The sequence below is a fragment of the Podarcis cretensis genome, assembly GCF_951804945.1.
Source record: "Podarcis cretensis genome assembly, chromosome: 14".
NCBI lineage: Eukaryota > Metazoa > Chordata > Lepidosauria > Squamata > Lacertidae > Podarcis > Podarcis cretensis.
In genome coordinates, this window is record NC_137183.1 from 26,248,988 (window position 1) to 26,270,324 (window position 21,337).

Sequence of the window (21,337 nt, forward strand, 5' to 3'; positions counted from 1 at the left end):
CAGATAGATGCTGCCCCTGCAAACAGATGCCCCAGCTGCATGCTTCTCAAGGACAAGAATGCCCTTTGAGTGTTACAGCAGAAGACGAATCAGCCATTTATTTTATGTTCTTCATGAAGCAGATTTCATATGAACTTGGATGGAGCATGAGACTTCAGTGCCTAATAAACAGTGGGCAGCTACCTCATGCTTTTTGCACCATGTCCCCCCCCCCCCCCCGGAAGGAGTAGCTTGACTCAATCCATGTGAAATATACTAGGGTCGACTTGATTTAGAACTGTATACTAAGAACCAAAGCCAATACTTTGGTAATCCATGCTTAACCTCTTATTTTTGTACACCTTAGAGCAGAGGTGGAACTTTGTAGGCCCCCCCGCCCGAAGTTGATCGACTCCAACTCCCATCATCCTTGACCCATCGGGCCATGCTGACTGATGGGAGTTGAAGTCCAACAAAATCAGGAAGGCCACAGGTTCCCTAACTTTTGCCTTTGAGCTATGCATATGGAAAGAAAGCTGGATAGCCAAACTCTCCTCCTCAGCGTATCAACAGCTACAAGTTCACTGAAAGGAGGAGTTATCAGCTTCAGATTCTATACAGTGATTCTATACAGGCAGGGCCAACCAAGGCCCGGGGTTCATTCCAGTCAGCACAGATAGGATGGTCATCTCTTTGTATTTACCAACAGTATACTTTTCTTAAACTTGTCATGAAGTTTTGTATTTTTAAAAAAGTGCAAGCATAACATTTGGTTTTCAAATAAACTTATTTTTTCTCTTAACCATTCCCCCCCTCTTTTTTTAATTAAACAGAATCATCGTATCTCATCAGATCCTGGGGTAACCACTAAATTGAGACGTTTGGGCTATTTGAAGTGTATTTATGGTACAGATCAGACTTTGTGAAGCTGGTGCCCTCCATGTGACTCCCATCAGCTCCAGCACATAATGGCTAAGACTGATGGAAGTTGTAGTTGAAAACACCCACAGAACACTCAGTTAAATTAAGCCTGATAGTCTTATATTTAAAATTGAAACACAGTACCAAATATATGTTTATAGCTGTGTAGGCAACACAGTTACCATGCACACTCCTATTGATGGCAGAGGAGCCTTTTTTCCCAAACTGATTTTTTATTCAAAAAAAATTAGAAAGTAAGACAATAAAAAACAAATGCGTTATAATTTCAAATTAAAGCATTAACTGGCAACCATATAAAAAGAAAAATAATAATAGCAATATTGGCACTTCAACAGAGTTTTTTAAACTAAATATCCTATGAATTGTAAGTGAACTTGCAGACATACATATTTCACTCATGATACATACATCCCCCTCTCTGCATGGATATATAAGATTATCCTCTTTAAGAACACAATCGTGAAGGCTTTGGTAGCAAAAGTTCATCCCAGACTGTTGTTTCTAAAACAAGTCATCCAAAGTGATACCCTTAACTCTTTTTATTATAATCTGAATTCAGCTCATTTAAACAGTGATGTGACCGAGTGTCCGTAGTTGCATTTCATTTAATGAAATCAGTCCAACCTATTTTAAAGGACACAGTTCTAACCGGTTAAGTACTAAGGAATCAAGGCAAACTGAAAAAGATGCAATTGGATGGGAAGACTTCCAAAAGAAGAAGAAAAGGATAAGACCCTCTGGATGAAGAGATTCTGCGAGTCCCAAGGACTATGACTGCTGCTGCTGTTGCTCTTGCTCACTGCTGGCCTGGAGATTGGCTTTCTGGACTTCAAGTTCTTCTGCGCTGACCATGGAAGGGTCAATTGCGGCATATCTAGTACCGTGGAATTGAAGTAGGTGGATCTACAGAATAGGAAAAAATAGGCAAAGTGGTACAAATTCACCCTTTCCTGTAAGTCACAGCACTCTGTGATTATTTGTTTCATAGAATGTATACACCACTTGACTATAAAATGCATCAACCTCACAGCAGTTTACAAAAAGAATAAAAAGTTTTAAAACATTTTAAAAGTAGAACCAGTGATAAACTGAATGGCATTCTACATATCTGAGGTGGTTTGTCTTAACAGGAATGTTTTCAGTAGGCACTGAAAAGAGCCCAGTGAAGGTGCTTGCCTGGTGTCAATAGGCAGGGAGTTCCAAAGTGTAAGACACTGTCACACTAAAAGATCTAGTTCTTAACAAATGAAGAACAAATATTGTATGGCGCCTGTAACAGTGCTTGTTCCACTTTTTACAAAAAAAAAAGCAACAACCACAACCACTGCTGGTGCAAGCTCCACAAGTTTCACACCATCTGAAGGGTTTGCAGTCTTCTAGGAAGAGGCAGGAACCATTCCCAGAGGCAGCACAAGCCGAATGGAGTCAGCTCTATGGAGCAGCATATTTGAACAATGCCAGGCATGTCCATATAACACCCAAACTCCAAATGACTCCAGGAGAGGAACATTTGGCAGTGCCACGAATCTTCTATTACCCTGTGTTTGGCGGTGGCCGGGGGGGGTGGGGTGGGGATATTTTCTTAAAACCCACAGCAGCATTCCTGCAGCCCAATAATAGAAACCTCTTGACCTTCCTTGCTTTTCTCTCCTTCATGCAACAAGTCTGCCTCCATTGCATGGGGATTTGTAATAATGCCCCCCCCCCAGCTTTACCCATCCTCTGATAATCCGTCAGCAATGTTAACACCACAATGCTTGCATAAACCCCTTTGCCAATGCAGACAGAGCTCTGTGGTTTCCAAACAACAGCTGAGAAATTTAAAGCTACAGACTTACTTGGACATAGAGGTTTACTTCGGCACTCCTGCAAAGATATGGGAAATTGCCCCCTGTCTTGAGGTGAGCTCTCCTAGCATTGGGGTACAGCTTATACATCTCTTCTTTTGCTTCGGTGGAAAGAGCACTCTGGTCAAACACCTAAAAAAAAACAAGCATTCCATGCTAAGAACTGCCTGTAGATCCCATGCATTCTAACAGAGAGACTTTTTTCTGTTTAGAAGAGGGGTGGCCCTCTACATTGTCAGTGAACTACAGCTCCCATCATCCCTTGCCTCTAGCCATTGGAGTTCAGCAACGTTTGTGGGGGCACAGGTTAGCCACTTGTGCTTTGTAAGTTCAGCTGTGCAACTCAATCTGCTGTTGACTGTCAAAGGCTCCTTGATAGCTCAGCCAGTAGAGCATGAGACTCTTAATTTCAGGGTCATGAGTCCCAGATAAAAAAGCTGCAGCTGAAAAGGGTCAACTTCAAATCCGCACACAGCTTTTAGTGAAAGAAAAATAGGTGATGCCAACTGACCTCAAGCCCCACACTTCCTACACCTTATTTAAACTCTCCTTCTGTATTCACTTTTAATGTGTTACAACGTTTGATGCCAGAGAAGGAGTTGTGCTGAGCCATCGCTGTGTTGAAGGCACATCCACTTCCAAGATGTTTGTTTACTCTGAAAAGCTCTGCAAACAGCCCACTATAAATTGCTACAGATTATGAAATGACAGCATCTGTCATTTATAAGTAGTACTATTATCCCAACTCTGATAACTGGAGAAAGTAGTCCTATAGGGACACAGCTATGTTTTAAAAATAGGCATGCTCTTGCTGATGTTCTCTCCATTTCCAAAACTGGACCTTGCATCTTCCTAGAATGATGCTCAGTAAGTGTTCCTCTCCCAATCCCACATCCTAAATAAGAGGTAACTTACATCCATGATAGTCACAGGAATGTCTCTGATTTTATGAGGTTCCACGTAGGAATTTTGGCAGTTGAGGGTAAGTCTTGAAGCGAGCTCACTCTGACCCAGGCTTTCCAGCTTTCAGGAAAAATAAATTAATTTAAAAGAAGGTTGTGAATTTGTTTCAGTAAAGAAATAACCAAGCTTATCACAACCTCTGGGAGTTTGAAGCACATTTGCCCCACTCTTCACAGCCAAAGAGGCTCCCAGAACAGTCATAAGCAAGAATACGTTTAAAAAGGACAAACCATGCCTAAAGTTTAATGTGTAAAAGACATGGCACTGAAGGAAGAAAGGATGAAGGAAATAACCAATATTAGATGGGATTTCAGCATGCAAATCTTAAAGCAAAGTCATACAACTCATCACTGGGAATCCTCACCCTATCAACCATGAAATCAATGCCATCAGCCATTTCGGTATCTACAGGACCAGATGCAAAATTCCCAAGGACAATTTTCTTCAGCATGAAGGCAGGCATTAGCCAAAAGCTGAAAAGAGAATTGCAGAAAGGTCAAATTTTTTGTCGCTTTCTCCTTCCTCCAGGAGCACTGGATTGTAATGAGAAACATTTTGTATAAACCGTACAAACGTTAAAACACAAAACATACTGAACTCCCTCGGCATTAAAGCATGTACTTGTGACTGCTTGCATTAATACAACAACAGAAGGGATTTTATATATATATATATATATATCATAACATTTATGGGCTCCAAAAGCTAATTCTAAGAAGTGGAGCAGTTCTTCCATTTTTTTAAAAACTGCTTTGCAAAGGCTAAGCTGTATTTGCCATAACTCTACCTAACCCAAAGTTCACAAACAGTAGGCAGGAAGTGGCCCTTACACCCATCTAAAGCACAACCCATAAACCTATATGTTTTGCCTACATACATCTCTCACCTGTTTGCCGTCCATGTCTGGTTGAAAATGGAGGTGTCACTGAAAGCGTTGCACAGAATCAGAGACTGGACTCTGGGAGACTTGTGAGTGTATTCAGCAAATTTCTGAGCAAGGAAGCCCCCCAAGGAAGCACCAAAGACGTGAACCTAATTTTAAATGTAAAAGATATTGCAATAAATAACAGCAACATCCTTTGGCTAACTGGTTTTATTAAGGCATTTTGTATGACATTTTGCATTGAAAAGCACTTGAAAGCTAGGCCAGTATTATGACTGTTTCATTGGTGGAAAGTGGAGAGAGACTTGCTTGCCGAAAACTACCTGGTGAGAGTCAATGACAGAGATGCATTTTAAACCAGGTGGTTTCTCGTTCATACTTTGCTCTTAAGGACTACGCCAGGAGTAGCCAATGTGGTGCTCTCCAGATGTTGTTGGACTACAACTCCTATCAACCACAGGCCATGCTGGCTGGAGTTGGTAAGAGTTGGAGTCCCAACAACATCTGGAGGGCACCACCAGGCTGGCTGCCCTTGCACTACGCCAAACCACAGGGGTGAGGAACCTTTTTCATCCCAAGAGTTGCATTCCCTTCTGGGCAACCAGGACAGTATAGTAGCCTGGTTTCTTTACACTCACACAACCCTCTCCATTCTCCATCTAGGCAAGCAAGAGGCACTACTACAGTTCAGTGAAATATTCTTGCCAAGTAAAACACTCAAGGGGTGAAGCAAGACCAGTGAAGTGTGTGGCTTGGAGAGAGTGCCAAGGGCTGGCTAGAGAGATTTGGGGGCATCGCAACCAGCTCCTGGGCCTGCGGTTTCCCAGGCTATAATCGCTCTCATGGTATTTTGTAGAGAAAGTCGTTCCAAATAAGATTATCCTCCCCATTTGGGATTTCCCAAAGTTTATCAATTATATTCATAGACAATGGTCCTTGCAGAAATAAAGTAAGGTCTACCAGACAGAAACATATTTCTATTTTTCTATAAATCACCCTGGGGCCTTTTCGACAAAAGGTGAGCAGGGGGTATATAAATTCAAAAATAACTTATACTCTTTCACACACAGCTTATGCAAGCTTCCATTCAACAGTTACTATAAACCATTTTAGAGAAAATATATTTTGGAAGATTTATTACAATTTAAGAACAGCCAAGTCCTACCCAGAATATGCTGTCTACTTAGAAAAGGCCCTGAAAAAAGGAGCAACCAAAAAATCAATCAATGGGGTTGGAAAATAACAGGAGAGGGCTCTCCTTTGTTGGAGCAATTAAGGTTATTCTGAATAAACTCTAGGCTTTTTACCTAACATTTCTATTGTAAGCACAGGCTATTTGTCAATCTCAGGGCACTAACTTTATCCAGCTGTAGATGGTCTAAAAGTTTTCTGAATCCATCGCAGAACTCAAAAATTTCCCAGTAAACTGGATACTGCAGCTAAGATAAGAAAGGTAGGTTAACAGTGGTGACATGAACAAAGACAAAGATGTAAAAACATGCATTTTAACCCTCTTCACCAGTAAGCATAATTTAAGAACCAGCTAGCAACTTAGACAGACACCTGCATGGTATATGGGGAGAAGCCCACCTTGTACGAGGTCAAAGCATGCTATGAAGCAACCTGCAGCCCTTCAGATGTTGTTGGGTTCCCATCAGTCTCAACTAGAGCAGTCAACAGTAAAGCATTATGGCAGTTGCTGTCCAATAATATCTGGAGGGCCATAAGTTCCATACCCTTGTGATAAAGCAAGCTCGACTGAAAACCCATTATTCTCCACATTATTCTCTGCCATCCAAGTCTGGATTTTCAATATTCAATGATTAATTTTTCATTTTTAGTTTTACCCACTAGCCCCATGGTTCCCAAAGGGGCAATTTGATTTTTAAGGGGGGCAATTCAAGAATGAGTTATTAAGTTAATGGCCTTTTAGTCTTCCTCCACATGAATAGGGGTTCACTTTTTGAATAATAAGAATTATATGTCATGGGGGGGGGCACCAGGATTTTAGAGATGCTTAGGTGGGGCATGGCCAAAAAAACGTTGGGAACCACTGCACTAGCCCCTAGCCTCTTAAAGTTTTGCCCACTGGCCTCTAAAAGGCAGCACTAATAGGGGGGAAATGCACAAGTTTGCACCCCCATCTATGTTTCAAAACAATTTCATTAGATGTAGTTACAGAAAAAGTCAGCCATAGTCTACTCATGTTCTCAAGCTGGTGCCTTCCAGATGCTTTGGACTACAATTCCCATCAGCCTCAGCCAGTATAGCTGGGGCTGTTGGAAGCCACTGTCTATTTAGAGGACACTAGGTTGAGGAAGTTTATTCTGTTTTATGATCATCATTAGGGCTTGAAGCTTTTTATAACAGTCCAACGAGTGTAAGAAGCCCTGGAATCCAGAAGCTAAACCAACCTAGACTCTCCAAATGTCACCTGAGATTCACTATTCTCCAGTGGATGGGAGTTCCAAGAGCTTTGCTGACATGCATAAAATTAGCACATGGGAGAGAAGTGGGAGGGAGCCCCTGATCAATCTTCTATCACTACAGGGGAAAGATATGCACCGTCCAAGAGATGTATATCCTAAGTTTTAAGCCTCAGCTCTTAAGACGCTCTCTGTATTATAAGGCTGGAATTCTAATCTGAATTACCAAAAGGGATTATATGGTGTTGACCCAGAGATATCCTGCCTTGGAGGAATGTTCTCTCATTAAATAAAACCACCAAGGTTAAATGCGATCTGAAAACCCTTAGGACCAAATTTCAGAGCAGGCTTTAGGGACAAAATATGCACTCAAGTAATGTAGGCACATGAAAAAGCTGCATGACCAGAATTCCAAAGGACAGGCTTGGACGGCTGTAGCTGAAATCTAGTACATTTCATACTGCTTTGAGAACATACATAAAAAGACAGATTTAACATTTGCTCAAATGCTGAGAATTTCAGGGCTGTGCCGAAGATACTTACAGCAATGACTCTGTAACCCCATCCAGACAAGGCTAAAATCTGCTGGAAGAAAACATCAGCCGTTCCACTGACAGGTGGGAGAAATATAAGGGGGCACCGAATATTGCGGGGTCCTGCATCATAGAGCGACCAAACTTTACTGTCATCGTCATCTACTATAATCTGTAAAATAAATGCAGAGAAGGTAAAAGTGGCTTCTTCTAATGCACATAGTAGTTAGTATTCCTTCAGCACAGCCATCATTGAATTCTGGGTGGTGGTGTCATTGGGGCAGGATTTGGGGGGGTAGATAACCATGGCACCAAATGAGCAGAATGAGCTCCCCGAATACAGTAGGTCTGGCTTAACACAATCTAAAGCAAAATTAATGCAGAGTAGCATCTAAAAGCGGGGGGGGGGGGGAGAGAGACAGACAGACAGACGGAATAAGACAATTAACTCCAGAGTCTAAAATTTTCTGCTACTCTGATTCCAGGAATCTCTTCTCTGCTTTACATTTAAAAACGGGCTGCTTGCAAAGTAGTCTTAGCTTGTTGCGTCTTATGTTTACACAGCCTACGGAAACACATCTGGAGGCAGAAGAAGTGTAACTGTGAAATATAATCAGTTGCTTTTCAACCAGCTCCATAAAACCAGCCATTTGGCTGCTTTGCTTTGATTCTGTGTAAGCCACACAACCTGCCACTGCAAGGTATTATCCATATGTAACATGCACAATCCTTTGCAAGATCCTGTAATGCAAAGAGATGAAATAATTAATGGTTTTGCCATGCCCACTCCAAACTGGGCTTCAAAAAGAGCTTTATAAAAAAATGATTTCCCTCCCTTCTCTGACTGTTTAGACTCCTCCAGACAATACTGTTGTGGATCCAAATCTGCCCTCCCCCACCCCAAAATGGTCACAGGCCAAAGCAAAGTTAATGTCATACGCCAACGCAGAAGAGCAGGCATGGAACTCAATCATGTGAGCATCAGGACCTTCTGCTTTGGAACAGATCCAAGTTAGAAAAGACGTAAGCAAATCTAAAATATTCAGAAGTCAGACTTTCTCCGCTCTCTCAACGCATCATCACCAAATCATGAGACTGAAAAAATATTGGGGGATGGAAAGAGAGTGGTTTTGCTCTTCAAGCTTCAGAGGAAAGAAACATGCAGCTGACTTCCTTTTTTAGACACTGCAAGTTGATTGAGCAAGGAAACAAGACTCTCTCAGCAGCCATTTCAGATCCAAAACCACTCTGAGTATTAAGGAGTCACTCAGATAAGAAAATAATTGGTTAATGGATGCATGTAAAACACCTACACCATGGGTTGCCAATGTGGTGCCCTCCAGATGTTATCAAACTACATTTTCCTTAATCCCTGGCCACTGGCCATGTTGACTATGACTGATGGGATTTGAAGACCAAAAATATCTATAGGGCACCACTTTGATCAACCTGGACTTACATTCATTAAAACGGGAATGGCTGTTCTGTGGCCTTCCAGATGTTGAATTCCACCTCCCATCAACCCCAGTTAGCCTGGCCAATGGTGAAAGATGATGGGAGCCATTGGAGAGCCATCCCAAATTAAAAGATGGGCACAATTCATTGCATGTCTACTTAGAAGTAAATCCCATTAAGTTCAATAGAACTTGCCCCTGAGTGTGTAGCCCAAAGTAATTTTTTAAAAGATTTGCTTTGGCTTTAATATGAACATTGCTCTGAAGATGGGTCACAGTTATAAACTAACCATGATATTAGAAGTGCTTTAACTTTACTTGTTCAGATTTACTGAAGTACATTCTGTGTCCACTTTATCCAGGAATGTTTAGTGCAATAAGCTCCAGGTTTTTATAATAATCCCTTCACTTCCAAGAGGCTAAAAAAATATGGGTGAAATCCAATTGTGGTGTTCCTTGCAGTCCCCTCCATGCTCCAAAGATCTGTTCTGGAGGGTTCAGTGATCCTCCAAAGCAGATAAAGGGGAATGGAAGGCAAACCTTGTTGTGTCCAGACGGCATTTCATTGGCTCTTGCCCTATGTCAGGGGTCAGAAACCTTTCTCAGCTGTGGTCCGGTCCACCGTCTCTCAGACCATGTGGTGGGCCGGACTATTTTTTTGGGGGAAAAAATAATGAACAAATTCCTATGCCCCACAAATACTCCAGAGATGCATTATAAACATAAGGACACATTCTACTCATGTAAAAACACGCTGATTCCCGGACCGTCCGCGGGCCGGATTGAGGTGGTGATTGGGCTGCATCTGGCCCCTGGGCCTTAGGGTGCCTACCCCTGCCCTATGTGTTTACTCTCAATACAGTATTCCATAACATGAATAAGGGAAACCCTCACCCTATGTTTAAGTCAATTACAAAACCCACATTAATTTATCTGATTGCAGATTACACCAAAATCTTCTGTGTATAAAAATGTCCAGTTTATTCAATCACTGTCAAGTTAGTTGAACTTCTCTAGCTGGAAACAATAGCACAAATTCAGCTGTTCCTCCTCCACCACCACCACACAACGCCTCTATTAACATCTGAAAGGAAAGCAGCTGGCAAAACCTTAAGAGCTGGTTGGCTAGATGTCTCTGGTCTGCAGTAAAAGCTGTACTTGAGGAAGCATGTGAAAGATCACATGTTGCTAGAAAATCTTGCACTGTTCACCTAAAACAAAAAAGACTCAGAGATAATCCTAGACAGGGCTGCATGCCAAAAATCCAATACCAACAAAGTTCCTGTCCAGTCTCCTTTTCACTTTTTCTTTTTCTTTTTTTTTTTTTTGTTTTAGAGAGAATTTCCTGTAGAGGTGCACCCCACTGAACAGAAGTGCCTGAATGCAGGTCTACTCAGCATACAATATTAGCCCTGATTCATACTATCTTTTCTAACCACAAACCACCCATGAGATTTCAGCCTGTACATTCCAGACAGCCAAACGATTATCTGAATGCATGCTCACTGCTGAGATGATAGAGTTCACCACATCACATGATGCTAACTTTTCTGGACATGCTGTAACCCAGTGGCTGAGCATGTTTTTTGATGTAAAGGCTCTCATGTTCAATCTTTGGCATCTTCAGGTAGGGTGTGGAAAGACCCCTGACTGATGTCCTAGAGGGCCACTGCTGCCTACCTAATCTATACTTTTCAAAATAGGATGCAAAGCAAAACGGAACCATCATCCTCTGAAATCCCCATTTCTCCAAATTCTGCGATGCAGTTCTCCAGCCAAGTAACGTTTGCAAAAATGTATATCTAGGGTAAAATATGCATATAAATTCATAGGTGAAAAGGTAAAAGTAAAGGACCCCTGGACGGCTAAGTCCAAAGGTGACTATGGGGTTGCGACGCTCATCTCACTTTCAGGCCAAGGGAGCTGCCGTTTGTCCACAGACAGCTTTCTGGGTCATGTGACCAGCATGACTAAACTGCTTCTGGTGCAACAGAACACTGTGACAGAAACCAGCGCGCACAGAAACACCATTTCCCTTCCCACCACAGTGGTACCTATTTATCTACTTGCACTGGCATGCTTTCAAACTGCTAGGGAGGCAGGAACTGGGACAGAAGAACGGGAGCTCACCCCATTGTGCGGATTCGAACCACCAACCTTCTGATTGGCAAGCCCAAGAGGCTCAGTGGTTTAGACCACAGCACCACTCGCATTAGCGAAAATAGCATACAAAAAGTGCATAATATGAAGGAAAGTGGCTTTGCAAAAAAGTGTATGTTAACAGGAAATCACACTTTTTAAAAAAATCACCAGCTGATACAGAAACGTGGAGAACTTAAGAATGGAAAAATGAGAAACTGAGAAAAAGTGAAAGTGAAAGATTTGCTCATTGATGCCAGTGAGTAATATGACACAGATTCCTACAATTCACCACAATGAGCACATCACCCCGATTTGAAAAACAAACCTCTCTCTGGAATAGCACAGTTGGTAAAGCATGAGTCTCTTAATCTCAAGGTCGTGGATTTGAACCCATGCTGGGCAAAAGATTCCTGCCTGCATTGCAGGGGGTTGGACTAGATGACCCTTGAGGTCCCTTCCAACTCTACAATTCTATGATTCTAAGTATCACAATAATGTTGGTTCCATGCTTTCAAGGAGTCTTACTGTGATTATTCAGCTAAGCAATAATTATTTGCACAGCTGCGATTCAGGTTGATGAGAAGCACGTTAAGGAAGATGCCAGGTATTTCGTAACAGAACAAATACTCCATCTTGTTGTAGTTTTATTTTCTGCAGCCAGGGAGGGCAGGGCATTCAAATTAATTCCAGTTTGAGGTGATGAGCAGAAGCAGCTGTGATGTTTTTATTCTCTCTCCTCCTGTGGGCACAGGGCAGAGTTCTCCACAGCGAAGGCATGCTCACACACATCTCAACACACTACCTTCCCTCTCTGTGGCTGCTATGCTTTGTAGAAAGACAGCATTACTCAAGGGAGACATTGGCCTCAGACACCAACGGCTATTGCTTCATAGAAAATTCCCGTAGGTCTTCAATATGCACCATTTACAACCGTTGGGTTGTGGTCCAACAGAATGAGCTTGCAAGAGAGGCTTGCAAGAGAGGTTAAAAATAATATTAAAAGGTTTTTTCGGCTATGTCCGAAGTAAGAGGAAGAACAAGCAAGTGGTAGGTCCTCTGCATGGAAAGATGGAGAAATGCTATTGGGCAACAGAGAAAGGTGGAACTACTCAACACCTACTTTGCCTCTGTCTTCACCCAAAAGGAAAGTGATGCCCAACCTGGTGATAACAGAATAAATGATGTAAGGAGGGAGCTGCAACCCAAGATAGGAAAAGAGGTAGTAAGGGAACACCTAGCTACTTTAAATGAATTCAAATCTCCAGGGCCTGATGAACTGCACCCAAGGGTACTAAAGGAGTTGCGGATGTAATTTCAGAGCCTTTGTCTATTACCTTTGAGAATTCTTGGAGAGTAGATGAGGACCCTACAGACTGAAGGTGGGGAAATATTGTCCCCATCTTCAAAAAGGGGGGAAAGGAAGACCCAGGTAACTACTGACCGGTGAGCTTGACATTGATACCAGAGAAGGTCCATAACAGGTAATTCAACAGTCGGTCTGTGAGCATTTAGAAAAGGATGCTGTGATTACTAAGACCTAGCATGGGTTTCTCAAAAATAAGTCATGCCAGACCAATCTGATTTCTTTCTTAGGTGGAATAACAAATTTGGTGGATCAGGGAAATGCTGCGGATGTAGTGTATCTTGGTTTCAGTAAGGCTTTTGACAAAGTCCCCCATGATATTCTCGCAAGGAAGCTGGTAATATGTGGGTTGAACAAGGTAACAGCTGTTGGATTTGTAGCTGGTTGACTGATCAAACACAGAGTACTCATTAATGGTTCCTAGTCATCCTGGAAAAAAGTGACAAGTGGGGTGCCACAGGGTTCTGTACTGGGCCCTTTGATGTTCAACATCTTTATAAATGACTTGGATGAAGGAATTGAGGGGATGCTCATCAAATTTGCAGATGACACCAAACTGGGATGGGTAGCTAATGTTGCAGAAGACAGAATCAGAATTCAAAATGACCTTAACAGATTGAGAACTGGGTGCAAGCTTAACAAAATGAATTTCAATAGGGACAAATGTAAGATTCCGCACTTATGCAGGAAGAATTAGATGAACAAATATAGAATGGGGGACACCTGTCTTACGAGCAATGCATGTGAAAAGGATCTTTGGGTCTTGGTGGGCCAAAAGCTTAACGTGAGTCAACAGTGTGATGCAGCAGCAGCAAAAAAGAAAAAAAAGAAAAAAGAGGTAATGCTATTCTAGGCTACATCAATAGAAGTATTGTGTCCAGATCAAGGGAAGTAATAATACCACTATTCTGCCTTGGACAGACCACGTTTGGAATACTGTGTCCATTTCTGGGCACCACAATTTAAGAAGGATGTTGACAAGCTGGAATGTGTATAGGAGGGCAACCAAGATGATCAAGGGTCTGGAAACTAAGTCTTATGAGGAGCGCTTGAAGGAACTGGGTATGTTTAGCCTGGAAAAGAGGAGACTAAGAAGAGATATGATAGCCATCTTCAAATATCTGAAGGACTGTCACATGGAGGAGGGAGCAAGCATGCTTATTTTCTCCTGCTCTAAAGGGTAGTACTCGAATCAATGGCTTGAAGTTGCAAGAAAGAAGATTACAACTAAGCGTTTGGAAAAATTTTCAGACAGTAAGAGCTGTTCAGCAGTGGAACAGACTCCCATGAGAGGTTGTGAACTCTCCTTCCTTGGAGGTTTTTAAGCAGAGATTGGATGGCCATCTGTCATGGATGCTTTAGCAGAGATTCCTGCACTGCAGGGGGTTGGACTAGATGACCCTTGGGTCCCTTCCAGCTCTAAGATTTTATGATTCTAACTTGCTTCTGGTTTGTGGTGTGGAAGCCTGTACAACTGTTAGTTCTGCAGCACCACTATAAGGCCTTTGCAGGCACGCTATGGGACCATGATCTCCCGAGAGCCACATGAAGTGGGAGGGAAAGAGTTTAGACAGCTTGGTTTGGGTTGCAAGAAGGAAGGAACGTAAGTTTCTAGTAGGGCTGAACCAATCTGTAAATTTTGGTACCTCTCTGTTTCTTATTTTTTAACCTTAAATTCAGCTTGCCACATTTCCGCTTCAGTTTGCCATCTTATATATTTTTTTAATCCTCAGTCATTTTTTTCAGCAATTTAATGTACATTTGTTCTTGGCAAACACTTTTTTATATGAAGTTATACACAACAGACCTATTGCTACAAACAATATGCATTGTATGCATTTTTTTTGGTTAATATCTGTATTTTTACACACTTCCCTCTAGTCTAGTCTATGCAACTGTACATTTTTTTTGATCGGAGAACTTGTATGGTAAAATGTGGATTTCAAAGGAAGTGCAAACTGGATAGATTCACAGTAAAAAATACAAACCAAACCAAATTTCTCCACCATCTTTGGTTTCTAAAGGTGGGGGGGGGGGCTATATATATATACTTCCTAGACCTCTTTACCTCTGTATGGTATGATTCTTCCGGAATAAGGAAAAATGCAATTTTGTTGATGCTTCGATCCTGGAATTGCTGCTCTTAATCCCCAGAAGGCAACAATAATTTTCTGTATGGCAAGTCAACCCAGCAAGGTCAGGATTTATGGGCTTGCCCACATACTACAAATTATATGCAAACATTGCAGAAAATTCCACACATGTAATATGGACATACAGAACATAGGTGTCTATGGAGCTGATATACATTTCAAGTTCTAGGGTCCTGCTCATTATGCCCCTGAGTTTGCAATTAAGGATCAAGTAAACAGCACCAGAAGATCCCTCACAGACATGTCCTTGGGATCAGAGGCAAAATCAATCAATCAAATATTCCATCCTTCCTCCCAAATGAGAACAGGCCCAGGGCAGCAAGAATTAAAAACTGGACCTACCTTTTTTAGAGGAACTGTACTTCTGAACCAGTTATAGTCAGGAGAGATTTTAATCTCTCCCATGGTGGTAACGAACCCAAGGTAAAGAAAAACCTGAAAACACAACAGGGGAAATGTTTCAGACAAAGTAAATAAAATGTAGGATCACTTATATACTTGAGGGAATTTCTTCAGGGTAAACCTGCTTTCAGGTCCCATCAATTTATTATTCTTCCCTTCAGATTTACTTATTTACTTGTGCGCAACTGGAAACCACCAATAAAAATTCTGGAACTGGAAAGGGTGGAAAAGATAAGGAAGTTCAAATTGGAAGCGATTTAATACCGTATTTTTCGCCCTATAGGACACACTTTTTCCCCTCCAAAAATGAAGGGGAAATCTGTGTGCGTCCTATGGGGCGAATAGGGCTTTCGCTGAAGCTTGGAGAGCGAGAGGGGTCGGTGCACACCGACCCCTCTCGCTCTCCAGGCTTCAGGAAGCTATCAGCAAGCCTGGGGAGCCCGCGGGAGTTCCCGCAGGGCTCCCCACGCTGCGGATAGCAGCCTGCTGCCCGGCGCGCGGTGCGCCCTGAAGCAGAGCGCCCCTCGCGCCAGGCAGACATCGGCCAGCCCCACAAGCTCGGGGGACAGCGGGGAGGCGGAGCGCCGACCTTACTGCTGTTCCCCGACCTGGTTTTTTTGGGGGGGGAAATAAAGGAAATTTTTTTTCCCTTTATTTCCCCCCCAAAAAAAGTAGGTGCGTCCTATGGGACGAAAAATACGGTACATGTTTTCTAGTTAAATGGCACAAGGGAGCTGAGAGACCAACTGCCTCTTCCTAAAAATAAAATACAACTGCTGCTGAAGGACCAACTGTGCATAACAGAAGATGAACCACTGTTGTAGCTCCATGTAGGCCAAACAGTATGGGAAATGAAGCACATTTTGGTGAGGGTTATGGGTCAAAGCCTTGCAGAGTGTTAACAAGCAAAATGGCACAACAGAAACCTTAACATGAAACTAGTATTTTGGCTATACATTGTAAATAGAGTTGTGCACCTTGCACAATTCCACATTCCTAAGAATCAAACTCAAGCACTCCTCCCAGGACACAACTAGCATTTTGTATTATGAAAGTGTACTTAAAAATGCACAGGCAGTATTGCAAAACTCTCCAGGGTTTCAGAAGATGGTGCTCTCTCACAACCTCTAGGTCACTTCCCCCTCACACTCCCCTTTCCAAACTCTCCAAATTCTGCAAACATCTGACCGTCAAATCCAGAATGTGAATTCAGCAAAATATTGCAAAATACTGTTCACAGGCTGTGCTGACTTGCACAGCCTCTTTGGACGCAGAGCTTTGTCGGTCAAAGTTTCCCAGGCACAAATACGACTGACCTTGAACATATTTGTATTATAGCCATGTAATATGCCCTGGGAAAAACCTGGGGCCCAAGAAAACGCCTAAGAGGAAGCATCTGGTTACCCAATCTAAGGGCACAATAAAAATGAATCTGCACAGTGGTTAGGAGTTAGGCAGCATACACACCATACATTTAAAGCACACTGCTTCCCCGAAAGAACCTTGGGAACTGTAGTTTGTAAAGGGTGTTGGGAATCGTAGCTCTGTGGGAGGGTAAATTAACGTTCCCATTATTCTTTGGGGGAAATCATGTGCTTTAAATGTATGCTGTGAACACTGCCTTACTTTGTAGCTACAACCATCCCACAGTTTCTCTTTTTGTCACCTATGATTTAATACTACTGATGACGTCTTGGAACACAACGTAGCATATAGTTCAAGGCATATTGGTAGAGAAGAATTAAAAGTGGAGGAACTAGCTAATTCACCAACACTCAGTGCTACCCTGGGCCTGAGACTTCTACAGGTGCAGACAATGTTATGTCAGACAATTTAAAAAACCAAGCCCTCAAAACCACCTGCTCCTTACCATTTAGGAAGTTAGATAACATCTCAATTAAAACCAGCAGTAAAATTCAAAACATCACTTTCTATAAAAGCCAGATGTACCAAACCTAAACTGGAAAATACTTATGTGGAAAAACATTTCATGCATGCAGTACAATTAAAAGGCTGTGCTGTTGTTTTATTCCTCTGTTTTAGCCATAAATCTTCTGTTGATCACTTAAGTATGGAGTGAAGCACAGTCAGCTATTCTTCCTGGTTATAACTTATACTGTACAGCCCTTCATCCTTACAACTCAAGAATGGTTTCGGACCCAAGTTTTAAAGGGATTATTTCCAACTTCCATCAACAACTAGTTAAGCTCCAAGTACTGCAACCCTCTGAAAAGACTTGTAATCCAGATCATAGGATAGACCCAAAGGATTTTTATTCGTTTACTCGTGCATTCCATACTCTCGAGTCAAAGGTAGAAACCAGAAAGATTTTCGATATTAGATTTTAGATGCTTCAGAACATTCGCATGCTGTATAGTGTGCAAAGACACAGGACTTTGTACATGGCTTTGAACAGATATAGCACCAAAATATTGATTTGTTGCTGGGGGATGCATGGAACAGACTAACACAGAGATTTACAGCATTGGGTGCACCTAGGCAACTCCGTGGGTACATGGCAATAAGCTCCCACTTCCACCCCCATAATCCAGGCTCCATGGCCAAATGTAGCCCTCCAGACCTCTCCATTTGGTTCTTGGAAGTCTCCCCATGTCATACCCCTCATTGACCCTGCTTCACACTCCAGGTGTTTCTGCCTGGCTGGAAGGTATCTATTAACAAAGGTAATGCCCCTTGCTTGCCAAGACAGAAGATGAATGGGGGTAGGGGTGTATGTTTAGAAAGTGCAAATATAAAATTTACATGTATTGCTGTACCTACTTTTTATCTTTTGTTCTGCCCCACAACCTGCATGCTTCCCCCCACCCCAAAAGTTACCCAGAAGGGAATGCAGGACCTGAGAAAAGTTTCCCACCCATCATAGCCTTCTCCAGCATCATCACATCGCCCTGAACAAACTCATCAGCTACGTTGGAATCCAGGAATAAAGAACCCAAATTTCACCACCATTGCTACAGCACTCTCCCCACTTGCGAGTTTCAGGAGCTGGCATTCAGAGGCATCCTGCCCCCAACACAGAGGTGGTAATATTTCCTTCCAATTCATCCCAAGAAAGGCCCTAGAATATGTTGTGTATGTATTGGGTATATATATATATTGTATAACACTGAAGTTATGAGATGATTTCCATCAAGCACCAATTTTGAAAAGCACAGCATAAATGTAATAAACCAATCCATTTCATTTGGAAGCCCAGAGTTTGTTTTGTAAAAGTCCTTAGTATTACACCTGGCTCACTTCATCTTGGGCCCTGAACTCCCATCACTGGGCTCTGTGAGCTGAAGCTCCATCTTTTCATTCTTACTGGGCTTCAAATATTCATTTGATCACAGTACAATCCTACGCATATATACTCAGAAGTAAATCCCACTGAGTTCGGTGGAACTGTCTCTGGTGCATTTAGGTTTGCAGCCTTACACCACAGTCCTAACACTCTTGATCATTGATGCCAAAGGGGTAGGACATAGCGAAGGTGATCCTCTGTCAACCACAGCTGGTGGAGTGGGAGTGGCTGTACTGCTGCTGCAGCCCCTGCTGCACGCAGGAAAGTACCATCGGCAGCAGCCTACATACAGAAAGACCTGAAATGGGGTGTTGGCAGATTTGAATGCAAAGCCCCACAGATCCTCTGAGGGGACCAATACTTTTAGGCCAAACTTTGACCTGGGGGGGAGAGGGAGGAACACTTTTCTCCCACCTTGGCCAGCACAAGCCAGCAGGGCTTCCGATGCAGTAGCTACTTTACCTGCTGCTGCCTGGCTCAGGTTTGCTCTAAAAAGGTTGTTTTTGATGTTTGTTTCTGTAAGTTGCTCTAAGTAGCTAGCTTTTGTGGAAAAACAACTAAAAAACAATAACAAAGACACCCCTAGATTGTCCAGGCAGCAGATTTCAACTTTTAAGTTTATTTCGAGTAAGAGCACTTAAAAATATATCAAACTTCAAAAAAACAGCACAATCTTTGAAGAGGCATTCTCTCACACATAAAAGGGAAGGTCTCTTCCAGAAACCTGCCACGACGCGTGTGCTTTACTATATATACACGTAGCACTGTTGTGTGTGTGCAGGGAGCTTGGTGTGCAACTAATGTTTGGGTGAACTTTAAAGCAGAAATTTATGCAACACAGGATCAAGTCTTGCAGAGTTCAATGGCGCTTTCACTCTCCCACTGAAAACCAGTTTTTGTTTTCTTGGTTATATGATTTTGCTTTCCATAAATGTATAAGATAAAACATATTTACCTCCTACTTTTCTGCATAAACATACAATTATAGCTTCCCCACCAAGTCTTTGGCTTAATCCATTGGGTTGCAGTGTTAACCCCGCTTGTCTGAGAGTAGGCCCCACTGAATTCAAATGTATTTACATCAGAGCAGGTGTGGTTTGGATTGCACACACAGTCCTCAACCCTTGCTGGAAGTAAGCCAGAGCAGCAGTAACAGGTCTCCTCAATATTCTTCACTTTTCCTCCCCTTCTCTCTTTCCACTGCCCTCCCTTTCAAAGTCATAGAAGGTATGCTGCTCGGGGCAGAGGCCTGTGTTTTTCCTTACATTATTCTGTTAAACACTATGGATACTTGCTGGTATAAAGAGTGCACAGGCACTCCAAATGTGTGTTAAGGGTTAAGAGCTGTCACCTGATTAAAGAAAGCACAATAAATTACATCTACACACCAACAACAAAGTGCTTGTTAAAAAAAAATCAAACTTTGTGAGTATAAAGCAACCATGTTTACAAGGCATTACAAGGCACATTGCAAAGTTAAATGCATCCCCCCATTTCCCACTGCCGCCTTTTTGTGCAGGACCTCCCCCCTCCACAGCTTAGCCCTTTTCCCAACCTCCTCTTCCTGAAAAATATACAGTGGTACCTTGGGTTAAGTACTTAATTCGTTCCAGAGGTCCATTCTTAACCTGAAACAGTTCTTAACCTGAGACACCACTTTAGCTAATGGGGCCTCCTGCTGCTGCCGCACCGCCGGAGCACAATTTCTGTTCTCATCCTGAAGGAAAGTTCTTAACCCAAGGTACTATTTCTGGGTTAGCGGAGTCTGTAACCTGAAGCGTCTGTAACCTGAGGTACCACTGTAAATATTATCATTTCCACATCAGCTATCTACAACAAGCTACCCACCACAGAATAATTTAGACTCACTGTTTAGGTAAATGCGCACACCCCCTTCCCTCCAGAGAACCTCCCTCTCCCACCTCCCTTCGCCTGCACGCTCACAACAACCCTGCGAGGTAGTCCAGACTGAGAAGGCGAGTTTCGTGGCTCGGTGAGGGATTCCTGAACCCGTCGCGGTTCCTGCGCGCTCTTAACCGCTTCAACCACGCGCACTCTCAAATTAACAGCAGTTAGTTAATTAACAGCACCTTATTCGCCATAACTACCCCTTGAAAACTTACTTCCCTCATCTACAGGAGGAGGTAACAACAGCAATACACGCACCTCCTCACTGTACCCCATCGACCTCACTGAGGTCCCGAGCCTTTGATCCCCTCCATTTCTTACCGGATCTTCCACAGGGCGGAGCGGGGGGTGTTGAGGGATAGCCCAATATCGTATTCCCCCCCTCCTCTTCTCACGTCAGTGGTATCTTCCCAGCCCCCTCCACCGCCGCCGTCGCCTCTTCCTCGTCCCGCGGCGCCCTCAAGCAGCCAAGCCCGCTGCTCTCCCGCCCCCGCCTCCCAAGCGGGCGGGGCGCGGGCCAACGGCGCACGCCAATCACTCGACGTCACACCCCCCCTAAAAGGGGCAAGGACCCGATGGAAGGAGCCTGAGCTCGACAGGCTCCATAGCTACCGAGGCGGAAGGGCTCCTGTCACGTGATTTGAAGAAATGAGTGGGACGGGGGAAAGCACTTTACGCGCAAGCGCACACGGGGCCGGGGAGGGAGCAAACGTCTGGCGTTGTGGTTGGAGGAACTACAACTCCCATGAGCCCCAGCCACTAAGGCCAATAGGTAGAGATGATGGGAACTGGAGTCCAGCAACAGGCCCACAGGGTATTGTCTCACCTCCCCCTCCCCCAACAATTTAAAATGTCGACTACATGTTATTTATTTGTTTTATTGCGTTTATATCCTGACTTTTCTCCAGGGTGTTCGCACACGATTCTATCAACCACCCCTTTATTTTAAAATCCGCACAATAGTCCTGTGAGGTAGTATATAGTTATAGTATATGGCCCAGGGGCTCCCAGTAGGCGCTCTGGCTCAGTTATGCTTGA

At 43.1% G+C, this 21,337-nt stretch overlaps 1 protein-coding gene and 1 long non-coding RNA gene across 5 annotated transcripts; one reads left to right on the forward strand and one right to left on the reverse strand.

Moving 5' to 3' along the window:
- Positions 1-118: 118 nt before the first annotated feature.
- On the reverse strand, positions 119-20,872 carry SPG21 (SPG21 abhydrolase domain containing, maspardin). 4 transcript variants are annotated; one of them, XM_079953569.1, is made up of 9 exons: positions 20,558-20,872; positions 15,028-15,120; positions 7,584-7,745; positions 5,973-6,053; positions 4,618-4,763; positions 4,096-4,204; positions 3,684-3,791; positions 2,760-2,900; positions 119-1,824 (listed from the first exon to the last, which is right to left on the reverse strand). In XM_079953569.1, the coding sequence occupies exons 1-9, from the start codon at positions 20,573-20,575 to the stop codon at positions 1,690-1,692; spliced, it is 993 nt and encodes a 330-aa protein (XP_079809695.1). In that variant the 5' UTR covers positions 20,576-20,872; the 3' UTR covers positions 119-1,689. The 4 variants fall into 4 exon arrangements, with proteins under 4 accessions (XP_079809695.1, XP_079809697.1, XP_079809696.1 ...); XM_079953571.1 differs by having other exon boundaries at positions 20,621-20,870; XM_079953570.1 differs by having other exon boundaries at positions 20,515-20,630.
- LOC307203079 lies at positions 7,753-13,341 on the forward strand. Its single transcript, XR_013833127.1, has 2 exons — positions 7,753-12,669; positions 13,203-13,341. It is a non-coding gene; the product is annotated as an uncharacterized lncRNA (long non-coding RNA).
- Positions 20,873-21,337: the final 465 nt, after the last annotated feature.

Coding starts and splice junctions, on each gene's coding strand:
- SPG21 (XM_079953569.1), bottom strand. Junction 4,764..5,972: donor ACCATCTACAGCTGGATAAA/GTTAGTGCCCTG, acceptor ATTTAAAATTAG/GTTCACGTCTTTGGTGCTTC. Junction 2,901..3,683: donor TTCCTGTGACTATCATGGAT/GTAAGTTACCTC, acceptor GTTTTTTTTTAG/GTGTTTGACCAGAGTGCTCT.